At 39.6% G+C, this 16,565-nt stretch overlaps 3 protein-coding genes and 1 pseudogene across 4 annotated transcripts; 2 read left to right on the top strand and 2 right to left on the bottom strand.

Annotated features, from left to right (window-relative positions):
• Positions 1-2,268: 2,268 nt before the first annotated feature.
• On the top strand, positions 2,269-6,520 carry LOC113322523 (two-component response regulator ARR12-like). 2 transcript variants are annotated; one of them, XM_026570622.1, is made up of 6 exons: positions 2,269-2,788; positions 3,098-3,250; positions 3,346-3,735; positions 3,948-4,024; positions 4,164-5,459; positions 6,116-6,252. In XM_026570622.1, exons 1-6 carry the CDS (start codon positions 2,632-2,634, stop codon positions 6,125-6,127), a joined length of 2,085 nt encoding a protein of 694 aa, XP_026426407.1. In that variant the 5' UTR covers positions 2,269-2,631; the 3' UTR covers positions 6,128-6,252. The 2 variants fall into 2 exon arrangements, with proteins under 2 accessions (XP_026426407.1, XP_026426406.1); XM_026570621.1 differs by having other exon boundaries at positions 2,272-2,788; positions 6,150-6,520.
• A 115-nt stretch (positions 6,521-6,635) lies between these two features.
• LOC113322522 (FACT complex subunit SPT16-like) lies at positions 6,636-10,998 on the bottom strand. The gene is made up of 2 exons (XM_026570619.1): positions 10,867-10,998; positions 6,636-10,200 (listed from the first exon to the last, which is right to left on the bottom strand). The coding sequence occupies exon 2, from the start codon at positions 10,126-10,128 to the stop codon at positions 6,943-6,945; it is 3,186 nt and encodes a 1,061-aa protein (XP_026426404.1). The 5' UTR covers positions 10,129-10,200; positions 10,867-10,998; the 3' UTR covers positions 6,636-6,942.
• A 138-nt stretch (positions 10,999-11,136) lies between these two features.
• On the top strand, positions 11,137-12,941 carry LOC113322524 (annotated as a pseudogene).
• A 67-nt stretch (positions 12,942-13,008) lies between these two features.
• On the bottom strand, positions 13,009-15,037 carry LOC113322525. The gene is made up of 3 exons (XM_026570623.1): positions 14,578-15,037; positions 14,378-14,401; positions 13,009-13,547 (listed from the first exon to the last, which is right to left on the bottom strand). Exons 1-3 carry the CDS (start codon positions 14,792-14,794, stop codon positions 13,246-13,248), a joined length of 543 nt encoding a protein of 180 aa, XP_026426408.1. The 5' UTR covers positions 14,795-15,037; the 3' UTR covers positions 13,009-13,245.
• Between the last annotated feature and the right edge of the window lie 1,528 nt (positions 15,038-16,565).

Genomic DNA, 16,565 nt, shown 5'->3' on the forward strand with positions numbered 1-16,565 from the left:
CTTCTCCTTATTACGTTCGACGTCATATTGGTTTATCCCTGTCATTGCTTCTGCACCGACAACTCCCGCTGATGCTGCTAGTGTAGATAGGAAGGTTCAGTTCTTATGTTGATTTGTGTTGGTTTGTTGAAGTCCTAGGGTATACACTATTAGCTGCTTCCACTTGCTACTTTTCTTTGCGTGCATATGCATGAAAATAGATATCATATGGTGTTCTAGAGTATTCTAAAATTGAAGTTAAAGTTCATGTATTGGTTTTCAATGTCACTGATTGATGGTCTTCAACAACACCTACTAGCTACTCACTCTTCTGCGATGGTTCTTATGCTTCTAGATAAGTGAAATGCTGACTAAGACTGATGCACAATGGTTTGTTTTGTTGTTGCTTTACTTCAATATCTTACAACATCATCGGTCTCAGGCTACACCAGCTTAAGTTACTTTTAATGTTGGATCTCTGTGTGTGTGCTTCAGCTGCGTTGTTCACTGCTCCTAAGGCTACTACAGTAGTGGTTCCTACTGGCTTCATTTCGCAACACAAATTCCATTCAGTTCAGCATTCCTACATCACCTATTACAATAGCTGCAACAAAATTAGTCCCAGACTTGGTTTGCAACTTCACTTTTATCTGTTCCAATTATTACTGCACCAACTCATGCTGCTGTCAGTGTGTGTAAGGAGGTACTAAAAGATGCTTTGCTGGTTTCTTTACGACTATACTTTCAGTGAGCATACATATACAATTCTTGTCAAAGGATATCAGCATCTCGGCTTCTACACTAATCAGGAATGTTACTCCTCCTGTTGCTTTTATATCATATCCTATCATACTCTCTTACTTGTCATTCTAGAGCTACTAAGGTTTACTACCTGAATCTACATCAACTTGGAGTATTGCGAGTCTTTATTGTACGTATATGTCATATGAGAGTGCAATCTCAAGTCGTCTTTACAACCCACTTGAGATTGAGGGAGGGTAATAGAATAGAGTTCTGTCAATGTGTGTATTATATGTGTGTGTATGTCATATGAGAGTGTGTATCGCACGTGAGAATTGTGTGAGTGAATTGAGTTGAGAGAGAGAGCTTTATATTCTCGTCTTTGTCCAATAAACATCTTATCTTTCTCTTAATCAATATTGATTCAAACCGTCAGCAATGTAGTCATAGGATTTCCTGTGTTACTATTAATATCAATAGGGATGTTCTCCAACAACGAAACCTTCATCTTTGATGTCTCCGGCGACGAAATCTCCATCATTAATCTATACGGCGACGGAAACTACAGGGGTGATTTTTCCGACTACGGAATCTCCATCCCTGGTTATAAGAAATTTGAGCAAATCACTCCTATTTTGGAAGCAGAAAATTAAATAAAATGGTTGGAACTTAATTCCGAAAAGAATCATTCTTCCTCCTATTTTATCGGCTCTTATTCATACTTGTATTTGTATTATTCCAGTGATCCTTCTTTTTCTCTTGTCGGATTTTCTTAGTATTGTACGTTTACGGTACGATCTTGTGTTGTTTGTACTCTCTTGCTTTGAATGTGTGGCTAACCAAAATAAACAAATACCAGAACAAGAACATCAGGATTAAAACTTTTTCCGATTGGGAATACGAGTTTGATTGATTGATGCAGCTGTTAAATATTACCACATCGCCTAGGGCAACCTAGGTCCCATGCTTAATAAGCCTTGGGCAATTCTAACCTTGCAAGCCGGTTTTCGAGGTTAGTTAGGCCCATGGATTTCTAAGATGGTATCAGAGCCAGGCCCCTCTCAACGTTGCCCGTGTGTCCGTGGTTTCCGTACCACTCAGTATTCCCGTCAGTGTGCGTCCGTGGTTTCCGTAACCATTCAAGTGTCCCCGCCAGTGTTCGTCCGTGGATTCCGTACCACTCCGTCAGTGTAGCCCTAGTCGTTGAGGGGGTTGTTAAATAGTACTACATCGCCTAGGACAACCTAGATCCCATGCTTAATAAGCCTTGGGCAATCCTAACCTTGCAAGCCGGTTTTCAAGATTAGTTAGTCCCATGAATTTCTAAGAGCAGCCACCCACAATTAGCAAACAAACGTGGTCACAAAATCAAAAACTCTAAATACATATACAAATATGGTTTTGAATACTTTCCTTTTATTTCCATAAAAGAGATTTAATTTGTTTTTAGACAAAAACTGTAAACAAACTTACAAGATATATATTTCCATAAATATATATTTTAAGTGTAATTGAAGAATATATTACCTGTAATAACCCTCATTATCATCATACTAGTACATAATTACAGTATACTCCTTCTCTGTCTCTCTCTCCCTCTCTCTGTCCAGTTCTTCTTCTCCTCTTCCTCTCCTAGGGACCTAGAAAGAACAAGCTTTACCAGACCCAAACACCAAAATTTTGATTTGATTTCCAGAAGAAGTATTAGTTTATGGTAACAGAAATTAGCTAAAAGAATAAGACCTTTCTCTATCAATAGTAATTAATTAATCTCTTTGAGTTAGTTAAGTTATTGTGAAGATACCTTATTAGACCTCTGAGAGAGAGAGAGAAGCAGATTCTCATTTTCAAAGCTAGTAGCATTTTTCAAGGATCATAGTAATTTTTCTGGGTTTTGATTACTGAAAAATAATGACAGTAGAGGAATTATTAATAAGAGGAAGTAGTGGTAGTGAAGATGAACAGAAAATTGATTTGTTTCCTATTGGTATGCGTGTATTAGCTGTTGACGATGATCTCATTTGCTTGAGGGTCTTAGAGTCCCTTCTGAGGAGATGTCAGTACCATGGTATTTCTTCTTCTTCTTCTTCTTCTTCTTCTTCTTCTTCTTCTTCATTTTGTTTTTTTTTTCTTTTTCTGTTTGACTTTATAAATTTTTAAATGGAATGGAATTGATGGAATCAAGACTTGGATTTTATTTCTTATAAAGTTGAGATTTTTATTTTGGTATCTAGTCTCTTGGATCTTGTTTCTGTCCATCAACTTAAATCATGTGTTATTTTTGTGATCTTCTCATTAGATCAAATTATTGATTCTTGGTTTTGGTTTCATTTAAATTTGAGTCAGAAAGAAATTAATATGTTTGTTTTGTTTCTAGTTACTACAACAACTCAGGCAGTTACAGCACTGAAGATGTTAAGAGAAAATAGAGATAAGTTTGATTTGGTTATCAGTGATGTTCAGATGCCTGACATGGATGGATTCAAACTTCTTGAGCTTGTGGGTCTTGAAATGGACCTTCCTGTCATAAGTCAGTACTGCACTCATCTTGTTTCTTTGTTATTGAATTCTGTTTGTGTTAATTAGCTTTCAATAAACTGATTGGTTTTAAGTTTCCATCTCTAGTGTTGTCGGCCAATGGAGATACAAGAAATGTCATGAGGGGAATTACTCATGGTGCTTGTGACTACTTGCTCAAACCTGTTAGAATTGAGGAGCTCAAGAACATATGGCAACATGTACTTAGGAAAAAAAAGGTTGAACCCAAGGACCAAAATAATCTTGACAAGCTTAATCCAGGAATGGGTGATTCTGGGAAAGGTCATTCAATGTCTGGAAATGATGATCAAAATAAGCTCAATAGGAAACGCAAAGATCAGAACGAAGAAGATGATGATGAGTGTGACGATGAAAATGACAATGATGACCCGTCTTCGCAGAAGAAACCAAGGGTAGTTTGGTCGGTAGAGCTTCACCGCAAATTCGTTGCAGCCGTTAATCAGTTGGGAATTGATAGTATGTCCTTAGATACACATTGTCCATTTGGAGTTTGATTTTGTTCTCCCTGATGTTATGTGGGTCAAAAAGATCACAGCACGTGAGTGTTGGGACTCGGGGACAGTCAGTACATGGTGTAACTGTTTGAGTCCCAACAATCACCCACAGATTGCTTTCCATCTTTTTTTTTTCGTTTCTAATCCAATTGTTTCTTGTCATTTCTAATGCAGAAGCCGTCCCTAAGAAGATACTCGATCTGATGAATGTGGATAGACTTACTAGAGAGAATGTGGCAAGCCATCTTCAGGTACAAATCCATTTCTACTCTTTTCTTTCTTCCATCATTGTGATTTTTTAGCAGATGTGTTGTTAGAGTTTTAAAATAGACATCACAAGACAATTCAGTGTTTGCATCCTTACTCACAAGCCTCATTTCCTCGTTGCAGAAATATCGGCTTTATCTGAAAAGGATTAGCTGTGTGGCAAGCCAGCAAGCAAACATGGTTGCTGCTTTAGGTGGTAAAGATGCTTCCTATTTGCGCATGAGTTCGCTTGATGGACTTGGAGATTTTCATGGCTTTGGGGGACCAGGGCAGCTACCGAACGGTTCTTTGGCATCATATTCACCAGTTGGAATGCTTGGAAGATTAAATACTCCTGTTGGTATGGGGTTACGTGGTCCCTCTTCTGGAATGATGCAACTTGGTCGACCCCATAACCCGACCAACTCTGTCCATGATCTGGGGAAGCTTCGTCAAATTGTCATACCTGGAAACCAAAATGGGAATTTTCTTCAAGGGATGCCGACGTCTCTGGAACTTGACCAATTGCAACAAAGTAAGAGCATTGCTCGTGTAGGAGAGTTCTCTTCATCCATTGATCCAAGAGCTTTTCCAGGTCCGAGTAGTTTCCCAGACACTGGAGTCACCATAGCTAATTCAAACAACTCGTTTCAAAATGTTCATAGCAACTCACTGTTGTTACTAGGAGGGCCACAACAAACCCAGAATAGGGCTGGTTTTGGAAATCAATCCTCTGTTAGAATGCCGTCAGTCCATTCAGAATCTTTTGAGTTTGGGTTTGGCGCTTCTTCTCATTTACCTGATCTGGGTAGGTGCAACGACAATTGGCCGAGTGCTGCTCCAATAAGTGGATTTCCTTCAAATCCTCTGCCGCTGGGTGACAATCCTTTTGGCCATGCAAATTTATCATCAGATATTCTAAGAGACAATATTTCTTCGATTAACGCCACAATTGGGAGTAATTCAATTGGCGTGTCCTCCAACAGCATAACAAATCAGCTCGACTCAAGAAGAGATTTACAACCAGGGCCTATTGGTGTTGCTCAACATGACAAGTTCTCTAGCTTTGTGAATTTGGGTGATAATGTTGGCCAGAGTATGAATTTAGTTCCTAAACAGAAATGGATTAGCCATAAACAAGATTATAACCAAACATCAAATCTTCTGTTCAGTTCATCAAGTCCATCAGTACCTATTCATGGGGTTGCGGATCCCTTGGGTCAGAATAGTACAATGAGCAACAGAAAGACTGATTTGATTTCCACGTCGCAACCAACAGCTGCTAGTCATTCATACTTAACACGGCATAATGGGATTGAGAAATCGTCTATTGACATGACTGAAGATTTTCTCTTGGATCCGAATAAGTCACAAGGTGGTGCAGTCATGTCTAATAGTTGTGGCTCCTTGGAGGATCTAATGAGCGCAATGATTAAACGGGTAATTTCATTATCTTGTCTTACATAGTACAGTCGTTTTGATTACTTATATTATGAATTATAGTATGAATGCAGTGCTAGAGTAGTTTCAACGCAGTTTAGTCAGAGTTGTTACAGTATATACGCAATCTTGAAAATATGCCTGCAGCACGTCTCCTTTTATTAAGTTGAATCTATGCTTTAAAAGTCATTATTAGGAAAAGGCAAAATTATAACAACAATTATTATGCTGTGCTTGATTCATTGCTTTGCCTTTTCACTCATACTCCCTCGCTAGTGTCGGTCCATCTGCTAAATAAATTAACTGAGAGAAGTCATTCGAGTAAATTGGTGGTTTGAACCACCTTTTATCACCTAATCAATATAAATTAGCCTCAAATTGACATTGTTATCATAGATATAGTACTTTTAATACTAAAATGAGTCTGAATCCTATCCTCTAGTATGTCTTGCCTTGAAGTGAGGCACGTTGGAATTCAAAGTACAGTGAAACGCCTTAATTCATACATCTTCCTAGCATACACCAAGACCTTGCATTGGTTTATCTTCTTGAACGCCTTAATTCATACACCTGATTAACTTGCGCAGTCATAGTCAATATCATTGTTTTAGTTTGTGTGTAAATTTGATTTGATAATTTGTGTTTTCTTTTTCTAGGACTTTCGATAAAATTGTTGAGTTTCTTATGCAGGAGAGAGAAGAAGTTACATTAAGGGACGGTGATATTGGATATGATATTTTCCCAGTGAGAACATGTATGTGAAATAACACGGTTTAAGCCTATTATCAACTCCCGTTAAGAATTGGGAAAATAAGGACACTGTTGCAACATGCCATGAAAGACTCTTTTTTCTCTAAGAGAAAAAGGAGTTTGTATTATCATCTTGATTAACTGTCATGTAATCTTTCTTTCTTTCTTTTTTTTTATTCCCTTTGTATGTTGCGAGTCTTGTACCACAGTGTCATTTGCTTGTATATTTCGTTCTCTTCTTTTTCCTCTTACCCTCATTAATCAAGACAATTCAATGTTTCTGGAAAAGAGACCTTTTTGGTTGTGCACCATATCTTTTAGGTGTTTCTGATTTGTATTTAACAGGAACCAAAAGAATAGGGAAATCCTATTAAACGTCATTCATTCTCACAAACTAAACAGGAAGAAAAAATAGATGAGGGATAAATGTATATAAAAGATAAAAAAAATGAACCCACAATCTCTTGTTAGTTCATACAACGTCACTCTTACAGCTCAAGAGGAAAATACCAAGTAATTACTGCTGCTTTTGTTTCCCTAAACATCCCTCACCCAAAAACAAAAACAAAGAAAACCAAAAAGAAAATATCTAAATGGACCTTAATTCCGCTCAGGAATAAAAACTACCGTCTTCATCATTTATCTACCCAACTATACTACCTCTACTCTTGCTTGCACCACATCATGGCAAACTACAGAGTCTAGAACCATTTTTACAAGAAGTTCTGTTTTCCTACCTCAACTTGGTTCTCTTGGGAGGACCACCACTACCCCTAGGGTCCCTCCTATCAGGGACCCTAGACTTCCCAAAGGCCTTCATCTTCCTCCTTTTCCTCTCTTCTTCACTGTCCGACTCTACCCCTTTTTCCCTGTCTGCATTGCTAGCCTCTCTCTCCAACTCCTCCCATGACTTCCCTTTCTCCTCCTCGTCTGATTCTTCTTCTGACTCTTCCGTTTCATCTTCTTCCGACTCCACCAGTGATCCACCACTTGAATCATCCTCATCTGATGCAGATTCTGACTGTCCATCCGAAGGTTCATACCCTTGATCTGATTCTTCAGACTCGTCAGACCCGGAGTCACTTACCTCCATGTTTAGGAACTCCCATCCACCATCCTCGATGAACTTCTCCGGGTCATCTGTGATTGTCTTCAATATAGACCTCCAGTTCAGGTTCAGCCTGCTCTCGTAGTACTTCAGGTCTGTGGTATCCAACCACTCCTTGATGCCATCCAGCGCAGTCGAGGGAATTGAGTCTATTCGAAGAACATCACGTTTGAAGTCTTTAAACACAATTGTCATGTCAAAATTCTTCTGACCAAGTCCAACACGCTCCAGATTTACAATCTCAATCTCATTTAAGGACACTACTAAGAATGGTGTTTCAATAAGCTCCACCAGGCAACTCGAAGTTGGGACAATAAAGGCCGATGCCTTGTAAGGCACACCGTGGAAGCCAAGTTCCCTAAGTGGCTGGTCAAACTCAAGGTCCATCCCTCTGAACTGGGGTTGCCCCCATAGATCATTCACTTTGTTGACGAAGTTTGAGAAATCCATGTTAATCCTGTTCTTCCTATCCCTCTCCCTCTGCTCTTCCTCAATTTCATCTGGATCATGGTTAGATCTCCTTCCACCACCCAGGGTCTGCACCACATCCATCACTTCAACATAAAACTGAACATCTTTGGTCTTTTTAGTACCCACCATAATGTGGTTGTGCAAGTGAAAGTGCAAGAGAGTGATCATCTCTTTCTCTGCAGGCTGGAAGAAAGCATGCTTGACATTCCCATACATAATATCAACACGCTCATCTGGCTTACTAGTTGAATAGCGAAAACCATTGACATGAGCTTCAAGAGTACCAGAAAGCTTTCTACCTCTTCCTCCAAATGGAGGGCGTATCCAGAGGTCAGATAACCGCAATGGCTTAAACTTGGTACCCGCCAGTTGCAGCTTCTCCTGAGTGACCAAAGTGGCTCTCTCTGCCCTCTCTGATTCCCTCGATGCAACCTGCCGCCGGAGAGTTTTGATCATGTTTACCACTTCACTGATATGTCTCGGGTCCTTGGAGCGAAACGAGACCTCCTTCAAATAGATAGCCTTGTGAGAATTCGAGTTTGCATCATGAGGAATGAATGCTGTCCCAGGTACATTAAAGATAATCCTGATATAACAAGTTCTGTTATCCTGCTGACTACTCACACTCTTGACTGTGGCCACATGGAATGGGACCATGCTCCCATAGAGCGGTAAGATGATAGCTTCATTCCTCTGGTCAATTTGAATCATCAATTCCCTAGAAGGTGGAACATCATTTACATTCTTATAGGCAATTAGATCACTTGAAGCTTTAGCTACACCACGACCATCTCCTGTGCCAGATCCACCCCCAGCCAACCTCCTTGCCGTCTCTTCATTTTTCTGCCGAGCGAGTTCGGCCTGATGCTGCCTTCGCAACTCTTCCTTCGACATCTCCTGGTTGTCTGATCTGAGAGTGGCTTTAGACAACAAAGCTTCACTGCCGTTAGGCTCTGCTTTAGCTTTAGGTTTTGCTTCTTCTTCCTCATCGTCCTCATTGAACGAGTAAGCCACATCCTTCACGGCTTTTGAGCTAATCATGGTCACAATTTCTGGAATATTTTCTTTAACAATAACAGTATCACCAAGCAACAAAGAAAACTTTTCTGTCTTTGGATTGTTTGTCTGTGCTTGCAAGTTCTGAAACCCAAGGGAAACGTTAAACACCATCCCTGCTTTCAATATCCTGTCGTTCTTGGCATTCAAATTCAGACCTGATTCACGGAACTCCAATCCAATTCCTGTTCCTGCTATCTTAGTCAGGTTCGGAACAAGCTCAGGACCATCTTTCTCAACCACTGCAAGGGCAGCTTCATAAGCCGCACTGACCTTGCTCCCTGCCTTTAAAGCACCAATCGCTGCCTCCTGGGCCTTGAGGAGAACCCCATAAGCTTTACTTTGCATTGCATTTGCATCGATAAGAAATGTCCTTGCCACATTTGAGCAGTAACTGTTATAACGAGAACCAACAGCACATATAATCACACTTGCTGAATCATAATACAAATTATCTTCATTGCTAGAAGCACTAGGCCTGAGATCAAACTCTCCCCCACTCTGAAAGATTGGAGGGTAACAAATATCAACATTATCTGCTTTCAGCTTCACCTTGACCTTTGCAGGTTCCAGAACAGCCTTCTCAGTGTCTTCCATCAACGACGAATGTGTAACTTTCTTCTCCTCATCAATAATCTTCTCAAGCTTCGGCACAACAAAATGCTTCATCACAGAAGAAGACAGAAATGCAGCTTTCTTGACGTTAGTAATCTCAGTGTTGTCTTTGACAGCGAATAGCTCTGAAAACCCATTAGTTACATCAGCAAGTTGGAGGTTGGATGTTTTCAGTTTGTCACTCCACAACTCCAGCAGATTACCTTCAGGTGCCTCCTTCGCAATGTATCCAACAATAGGGGAGCCATTACCACTTGACTCTGAAATAGCCTGGAAAATATCATCCATCAATGCAGTACCATCATCATTCTTCCCCTTAATATGCATCACAGTTTCAGCACCAACAGAGTCCTTTGTGGATTTTTTCCCTTCATTAAGCAGTGATGCCTTCTTCTGACCACACAAGAAGTGGATTTGCTTGTCCATGAAAACCATAATAGTTTCAGGGAACTCCAGACCATACAACCACAAGTTCAGAGCGGAGGATTTCAAGTAGCGAAGATCCTCCGAAGCAGGGGGTGTTGCAATAACAATTGCATCCGAGGCAGCCCAGAAATTAGTCTTGTTCTCTTTCCAGTGAGAGTAAAATGCTTTCAAGCGTTTGCTGAAGGTTTCAAGATCAATAGTGTAACTATTGCCTTTCCCGGAGGCATTTCCATTTGCCGCCATTGGAAACCCAAAAATCAGTAACTCTGCCTATTGAAGGAACAGATAACCATAAAGTGTAAATGAAGGAATCTCCTGAAGAAAAAAGAAACATCTCCATCAGTATTTGACCACTATCAAACAATAGAATCCATAAATCAGAAAAGGAAATCAACAACAAACATAACTCCACACATCAAAACAAAAAAACAAGAAAAATCCCCAAGTTCTGTTGGAAATCAACTGCAGACTAAGGTTGTAGAAAACCACCATCTATCCCTATAATATTTTCACACACTAAGAAAAACATGAAAAGATTGCATTGGAGATGCCATCCAACGTTGTAAGCTTACAAAAATCTGTAATCTCACAAAACAAAGTAAAACCCTGAAGAAAAAAAAAAACTCCCCATAGCAAAAAAAATATAAAATAAAATAAATGACAGTATGACCTAATAATCCAACTTCAATCCGAAAATGAAAGTAATTATACATACGTTAAACAATGTAATCAAATAAAACACCTCAATGTAAAAATTAATCCAACAATGAAACAGCCGAGCAAATAAAATCCAAAAATGAAACTGATACATATCTATACTGACTTTTCCCAAAAGTAAGAAATCCTAATTGTACTACTAGGGTTAGGGATTCCAACTTTCGCAGACAAAAATAAACTCAGAAAACCCCAGATTAAAAAAACTTAAACCTAAAGAAAGATGAAGATGAAAAGATAAAAGAGAACGAATGAAGGAGAACTTACAGAAGGATTTACAGAGACGATTTGCAGAAGAGCTCTCCAGGAAGCGAACGATTTAGTGTTTGGAGAAGAGAGAGCCTTTTTCTTTTTCTTCTTTGGGTTCGAAGCCTCGAAGGATGCATTTATATAGTCAGCTTCTTGTAAAAACACCCTTCGATTATCAACTTAATTACCAAAAGGACATACTTTACGGTTTCCGAAACCAAACCGCCTATGGCTGTCATCTCTATGTATATATATGACGAGTCCGTGAATTTGATCGACAGAATTGTTAAGAGGGTTTCCGCATACAAAAAAAATAAATAAATAAAATAAAAATCTTCTTCTGTTCAGCTAGGAAGGGGAGATTGAGCATGGCCAGCGCCTGCAGGGCGTCTATGTCAAGAGTGGATCGCCGGAAACAGAATGATTTAGAGGAAGGTCGCAAAGCTGGGATTCTACCACCTGAGACCGACAAACATGGTAACACAATCAATCCTCATATCCCCAAATATATGTCACAGAAACCTTGGTATACAGAAAACCAAGACCAAGCTGATCAAGGACCCAGTCTTGATCATCAAAAGAAGCAGCAGAACCTAGAACTTCGTTTCCAAGGGGTGAGAAAACCTATCAGGCAGATGTTTACAGGAAAGGTGCTTGTGTCAACTGTGGGGCTAAAACACATGATGCAAAGGCGTGTATGGAAAGGCCTAGAGAGAGAAAAGCGAAGCACACAAACATGTTTATTGCTCCTGACGAGAAGATTTACCAGACAACCTCCTCTGGTGAATTAGATTATGATTCCAAGCGTGACAGATGGAACGGATACGACTTTGCAAGGTATGATCATGATACTAGGATGTATGAAGCTAGGGACGAGGCCAGAATGAAATCCCAAAAAGGGCAACAAATCAAGAAATTAGAGGATTTGAGTCAAGATGAAGCCAAAGTAGTCGATGAGAGCCAACAAAGGGATTTTGCTAAGGTTGAGAAACGTGTGAGGGCGGTGGCAGCACGGGAACTGTTAGGAACTTGAGAATTCGCGAGGATACAGCAAAGTACCTCCGCAGTCTGGATTCGGAATCCGCTTACTATGATCCTAAATCTCGGTCTATGCGCGAAAATCCTAATCCTGACTGTGACCCTAATGAGAATTTCTACGCGGGTGATAACCAAAACAGGGAAACCGGGCAAGCATCGGAATTTAAGAAACTCAATGCCTACGCGTTGGAATCTTCTAGTAAGGGACAAGATGTCCACTTGCAGGCGGCTCCCTCCCAAGCTGAATTGCTGTATAAAAAATTTAGAGTCAGCAAGGGGATGTTGGGGTCCAAAACTAGAGATGCCATAATGCAGAAATATGGAAATGCGGCAAATGAAGATGACATCCCGAGAGAGCTTCTCCTTGGACAAAGTGAAAGACAGGTAGAGTATGATCGAGCTGGTAGAACCATCAAGGGCCATGAGATGGTCATCCAGAGGAGCAAGTATGAAGAAGGACAATGCATTAACAACCATACAACTGTTTGGGGTTCATGGTGGAGAGATCACCAATGGGGTTACAAGTGCTGCAACCAGATGATAAGGAACAGTTACTGCACAGGTATTGCTGGAATTGTGGCTGCAGAAGCAGCCACAGATCTGATCAAGGCCAACATTTACCATAAGGAGACTAGCCAAGAACCGGCACCAGCAGAGCAAAAGCTTAAGCTCGCTTCTTGGGGAACTGATATACCGGAGGACCTGGTCCTTGACGTGAAACAACTTAATGAAGCACTCCAGAAGGAGGATGGCAGGAGGAGGGAAGAGCGGGATGAAAGGAAGCGCAAGTATAATGTCAAGTGGAATGATGAGGTTACTGCTGAGGATATGGAGGCGTATAGGATGAAGAAAGTCCATCACGACGACCCAATGAAGGATTTCCTCAACTACAGATCGATTCAGACAGTGTGAGAAAGTAGGTCCAATCTGCAAAAAACCCCATGAGTTGTTAGGTAACTGAAAAAAAAAAACTGATTGCTTGCGACTATGCAAATTAGTTTGTCAATCGGTACAATTTTTCAATTTAGTAAATCAAACTGTACCCGTAGTTGGCCTCCAAGTTGGCAAAATTTCCTTTTACAAACACAAGTACACAACAGTGTTATTTAAGTAACTATAGAATTTGTTATTAAAGTAACTATAGATTTAGAGTAATATAATCATCTGTGGCACGTAGTCATGCTTAAGAAACAAGAAAAGAGTGAAAAGAAGTTTAGTATCTATAAGAATTTTGCGAAAATCATCTAATTGCCTGCTACTGATACAAATGAAAAGTCGTATTGGACTTCAAAAATTACAGATAGATATCCCTTGTCTAATAATAAATTAATAATATATGAGCATATAATCTCTTTGACCTTATTCTCCTTCCCAACCCAATTTACGGGCACGTCGTTCCCATAAAGATGTGACCTTCCTCTCTTTTATGATTAAAGCCTCTGAACGTTCTCTGGCTTCTTCACAAATCTCTGTGGCAGCATTGCATTTTTCAGCTTCCCTTTGATACTGAGAAGCCAACCTCCTTGCTTCTCCATGTGTGACGTTCATGTGGTTTATGTGTTCTGTGGAAACTGCTTCCTGCAGCTTCAATTCTTCTGTCAAGAGGTCCACAAATTGCTTCTCCATCTCCTTGTTCAACTCAGGATCATTTTTTCCACAATCTGCATACTCATCAATTATAAAAGATCCGTTGTGTTTGTATTAGTGAACTTATATTAAGAATAAGCAACAAAATAACTGTAAAAATCGAACCACGTTAAGGAAAATGGAAGACATAGAAAAGAAAGCCACAAGCAACAATTTCTTTTACCAGTCTCAACGCGAGAGTCTCAGGGTATGCGGACCTCTGTGTCGTTTAAAAGGTTTTAAGGGTTAGTTGAGATAGTGGTGGATGGTGTCCTCATGGTAGGAAAGGTTTAGGATGCAGGACGAAGGCGCATAGCGTGGTAGATAGTGGTGGCACAATGCCTGAGTGGCTTAACGCATCACATCACCGTATCAAAGAAATATATTGCTTTTTTATGATGGCAAAGTTTTTTTCCGCAGTGAAGTGAAAGATAACTCTCGAAAAATCAGTCATATGTGCTATCCTTTTCAAACTACCCTCAGGTACCACTATGTCTTAGCTAATTCAGTAGGTGGTTACATTTTAGAATGTCATCGATAGAAAACATGAGTTAGGAATTTTGAGTGAGAGGAACGATTATTAATAAGATAAGCTAAGTTCTGAACCAAATAAATTCTATTAACTGCTGTTTGTGCAACATGTACAGATCATATCAGAATTTTAAACTATGGCCATCCTCCGGGATTGACCAACGATATAAAGAGTTTAGATTCACAAAGGCTACAGTTATAAAGCCTATGTGCAACCATGTAAAGGCTCAGCCGTGGACAGCAACAATACATTAGAATTAGAAGTTCTTGCATACTAATTTTCACTACATTTATTGGCAGACATTTATTGACAGTAATTGAGATGAGATCTAACCTGTGACAGAAAGATTGGCCAGTCCTGCAGAGATGAAACAAAACACGACATAGATTAGTTCAAGAATTGGAAATTATAATGATTAAAGTAAGACAAATCTAAGAGATGAACAAGATCAGACCTTAATTATGGGTATTTTCTTAATTGGGTTTAATTGAAAAAAACACATCAAATAGAGATAAAAAGAAGTAAAAACATACCAGGAGCGATCTTGATGAGAGATAGAGGAGGAGGACAATCACAGACACAAGGAGAACAAGAAGAAGGTGAAATATTATTACTACTATTAGCTGTTAAATTCTTAAACCTCCAATATAATGCAGGAGCAGATACATATAGAGCTGAAGCAACTGCAAATATCACTAAACAACATCTCAAACAAGCACCACCCGTTGAACGCCGAGAACCACTCGACATCTTCTTCTTCTCCTTCTCTCACTACTACTACTTAATCCAACTAAACTATTCTCTATTTCGTTCAGATCTGATAGTAATCCATGTGATTTGAATGATGTCTCTTCACCTTCACCACTCTCACTCACCCCTTAGTCTCGATCTACTTCTTTAATGAGCTCGAAATAATTTTCCAGATCCCTAAACAAATTTACTCAGCTGTGGGGAACATGAGGAGTGGAGCAGCGCATGGGTCGGTAAAAATCTGAGTTCCATTTAACTCAATTAAGGTTTATTGACCAACCCTGTTGCTGGGTTGCCAAGAAAAAAAATGAATCCTATTATGGGGCCGCAGACTCCACGGGTGTTTCGAGGCTCCATGGGCCTTGAAATAGGCTTGTTAGTTTTCTGGTCTGATTAAGATGGAATGAATTTTTGGGACTACTTAAAAATGGTGGGGACTACTAAGTGATAAAATATCCATCCTATAATTATAAGGGGTGTCCTAAAATGTAGAAATGACTAACCTATCCTTAACCTTTATATATATAACCACCTCCTCCCATCACCACCGCCGCTCACCACCACCTACCACCACCACCCACCTCGAACCACCACCGCAGCCACCTCTATATATAGCTTAATTTAAATCATTAACAAAACAAAATCAAAATCAAAATTATAACAAACCCATTACTTGTCATTCATTTTTAGTTGAAAAAATGAGAAGTAATCATCAAAATTATAACATACCCATTCTTTTCAATTCGTTATTTGTTGAACAAATCGATTAGAAATCATCAAAACCCGTTGAAAATAGCAGTTACAGTAGATATTTCGTTTAGGAGAATTTTTTTTCTAACCCTAGAACTGGTAACCGAACTTCCAAAATAAGAACAGTTCGGTGTGCTCGCAACTCTTAGGACAATATCTGTTTACCAAACTTACAAAATAAGACAGTTCGGTTTGCTCGCAAAAAAAAGTCTCGTAACTGAACTCTGTTTTTCCTTTGAAAGAATGAGTTCGGTTTTGTCGATAATTTCACTGGGTAACCGAACTGTTGAAATAGTTTGTTCGGTATGCTCGCAAAAAAAGTTCGGTTACCTGTTCTTGGGATGAAACATCCTCTAGTTCAGTTTGGTGTGGGGTGGAAGCATCTGTCACGCATGTGAATGGCACGGGCGGAAATCTCTCATTGTAAACAAGGTTGTTCAGGTGAAGAGAAATGGTTGCATCGAAATATGTTGTTGGGTCCGCATGTGAATGGCACGCGCGGAAATCTCTCATTGTAAACAAGGTTGTTCAGGTGAAGAGAAATGGTTGCATCTAAATATGTTGTTGGGTCCGCGATATCTGAACAACCCTTGTTTACATATATTCGGGCCTTACCGAACTCTGTATTTAGATTTTCTTTGTGAAAGTTCGGCCATGAAACTGAAAAACTCGACAAAACCGAACTCAATAGTTCGGTTAGAAACGAATATACATATATTCTGCGACATTACCGAACATAAAGTTCGGTAACAAAGGTATTTATATCGACTAAACCGAACTATGCACTGTAAACTCTATAAAAATAGTTTGGTTACATGTTCTGGGGATTGCATAACGAACTCTAAAAAACCACCATTAACATGTAGTTCGGTTACCTGCGTGTGCTAAATTTAGTAACCAAACTATATATTAAGAACAGTTCGGTTACCTCGCAAACTAAAATTGGTTACTGAACTAGGTTGACGTAACCGAAGTTTTTGCAGAAATTTTGAATTTGGCCAAATTTTTGGACAATTCACTA

This window comes from Papaver somniferum, chromosome 11, assembly GCF_003573695.1.
Source record: "Papaver somniferum cultivar HN1 chromosome 11, ASM357369v1, whole genome shotgun sequence".
In the NCBI taxonomy this organism is placed as follows: Eukaryota; Viridiplantae; Streptophyta; class Magnoliopsida; order Ranunculales; family Papaveraceae; genus Papaver; species Papaver somniferum.

Coding starts and splice junctions, on each gene's coding strand:
- LOC113322525 (XM_026570623.1), bottom strand. CDS start 14,794: ATGTCGAGTGGTTCTCGGCGTTCAACGGGTGGTGCTTGTTTGAGATGT. Junction 14,402..14,577: donor TCTCATCAAGATCGCTCCTG/GTATGTTTTTAC, acceptor TCATCTCTGCAG/GACTGGCCAATCTTTCTGTC. Junction 13,548..14,377: donor GGCCAATCTTTCTGTCACAG/GTTAGATCTCAT, acceptor ATGAGTATGCAG/ATTGTGGAAAAAATGATCCT.
- LOC113322523 (XM_026570621.1), top strand. CDS start 2,632: ATGACAGTAGAGGAATTATTAATAAGAGGAAGTAGTGGTAGTGAAGAT. Junction 2,789..3,097: donor GAGGAGATGTCAGTACCATG/GTATTTCTTCTT, acceptor TTTTGTTTCTAG/TTACTACAACAACTCAGGCA. Junction 4,025..4,163: donor ATGTGGCAAGCCATCTTCAG/GTACAAATCCAT, acceptor TCCTCGTTGCAG/AAATATCGGCTTTATCTGAA.
- LOC113322522 (XM_026570619.1), bottom strand. CDS start 10,128: ATGGCGGCAAATGGAAATGCCTCCGGGAAAGGCAATAGTTACACTATT.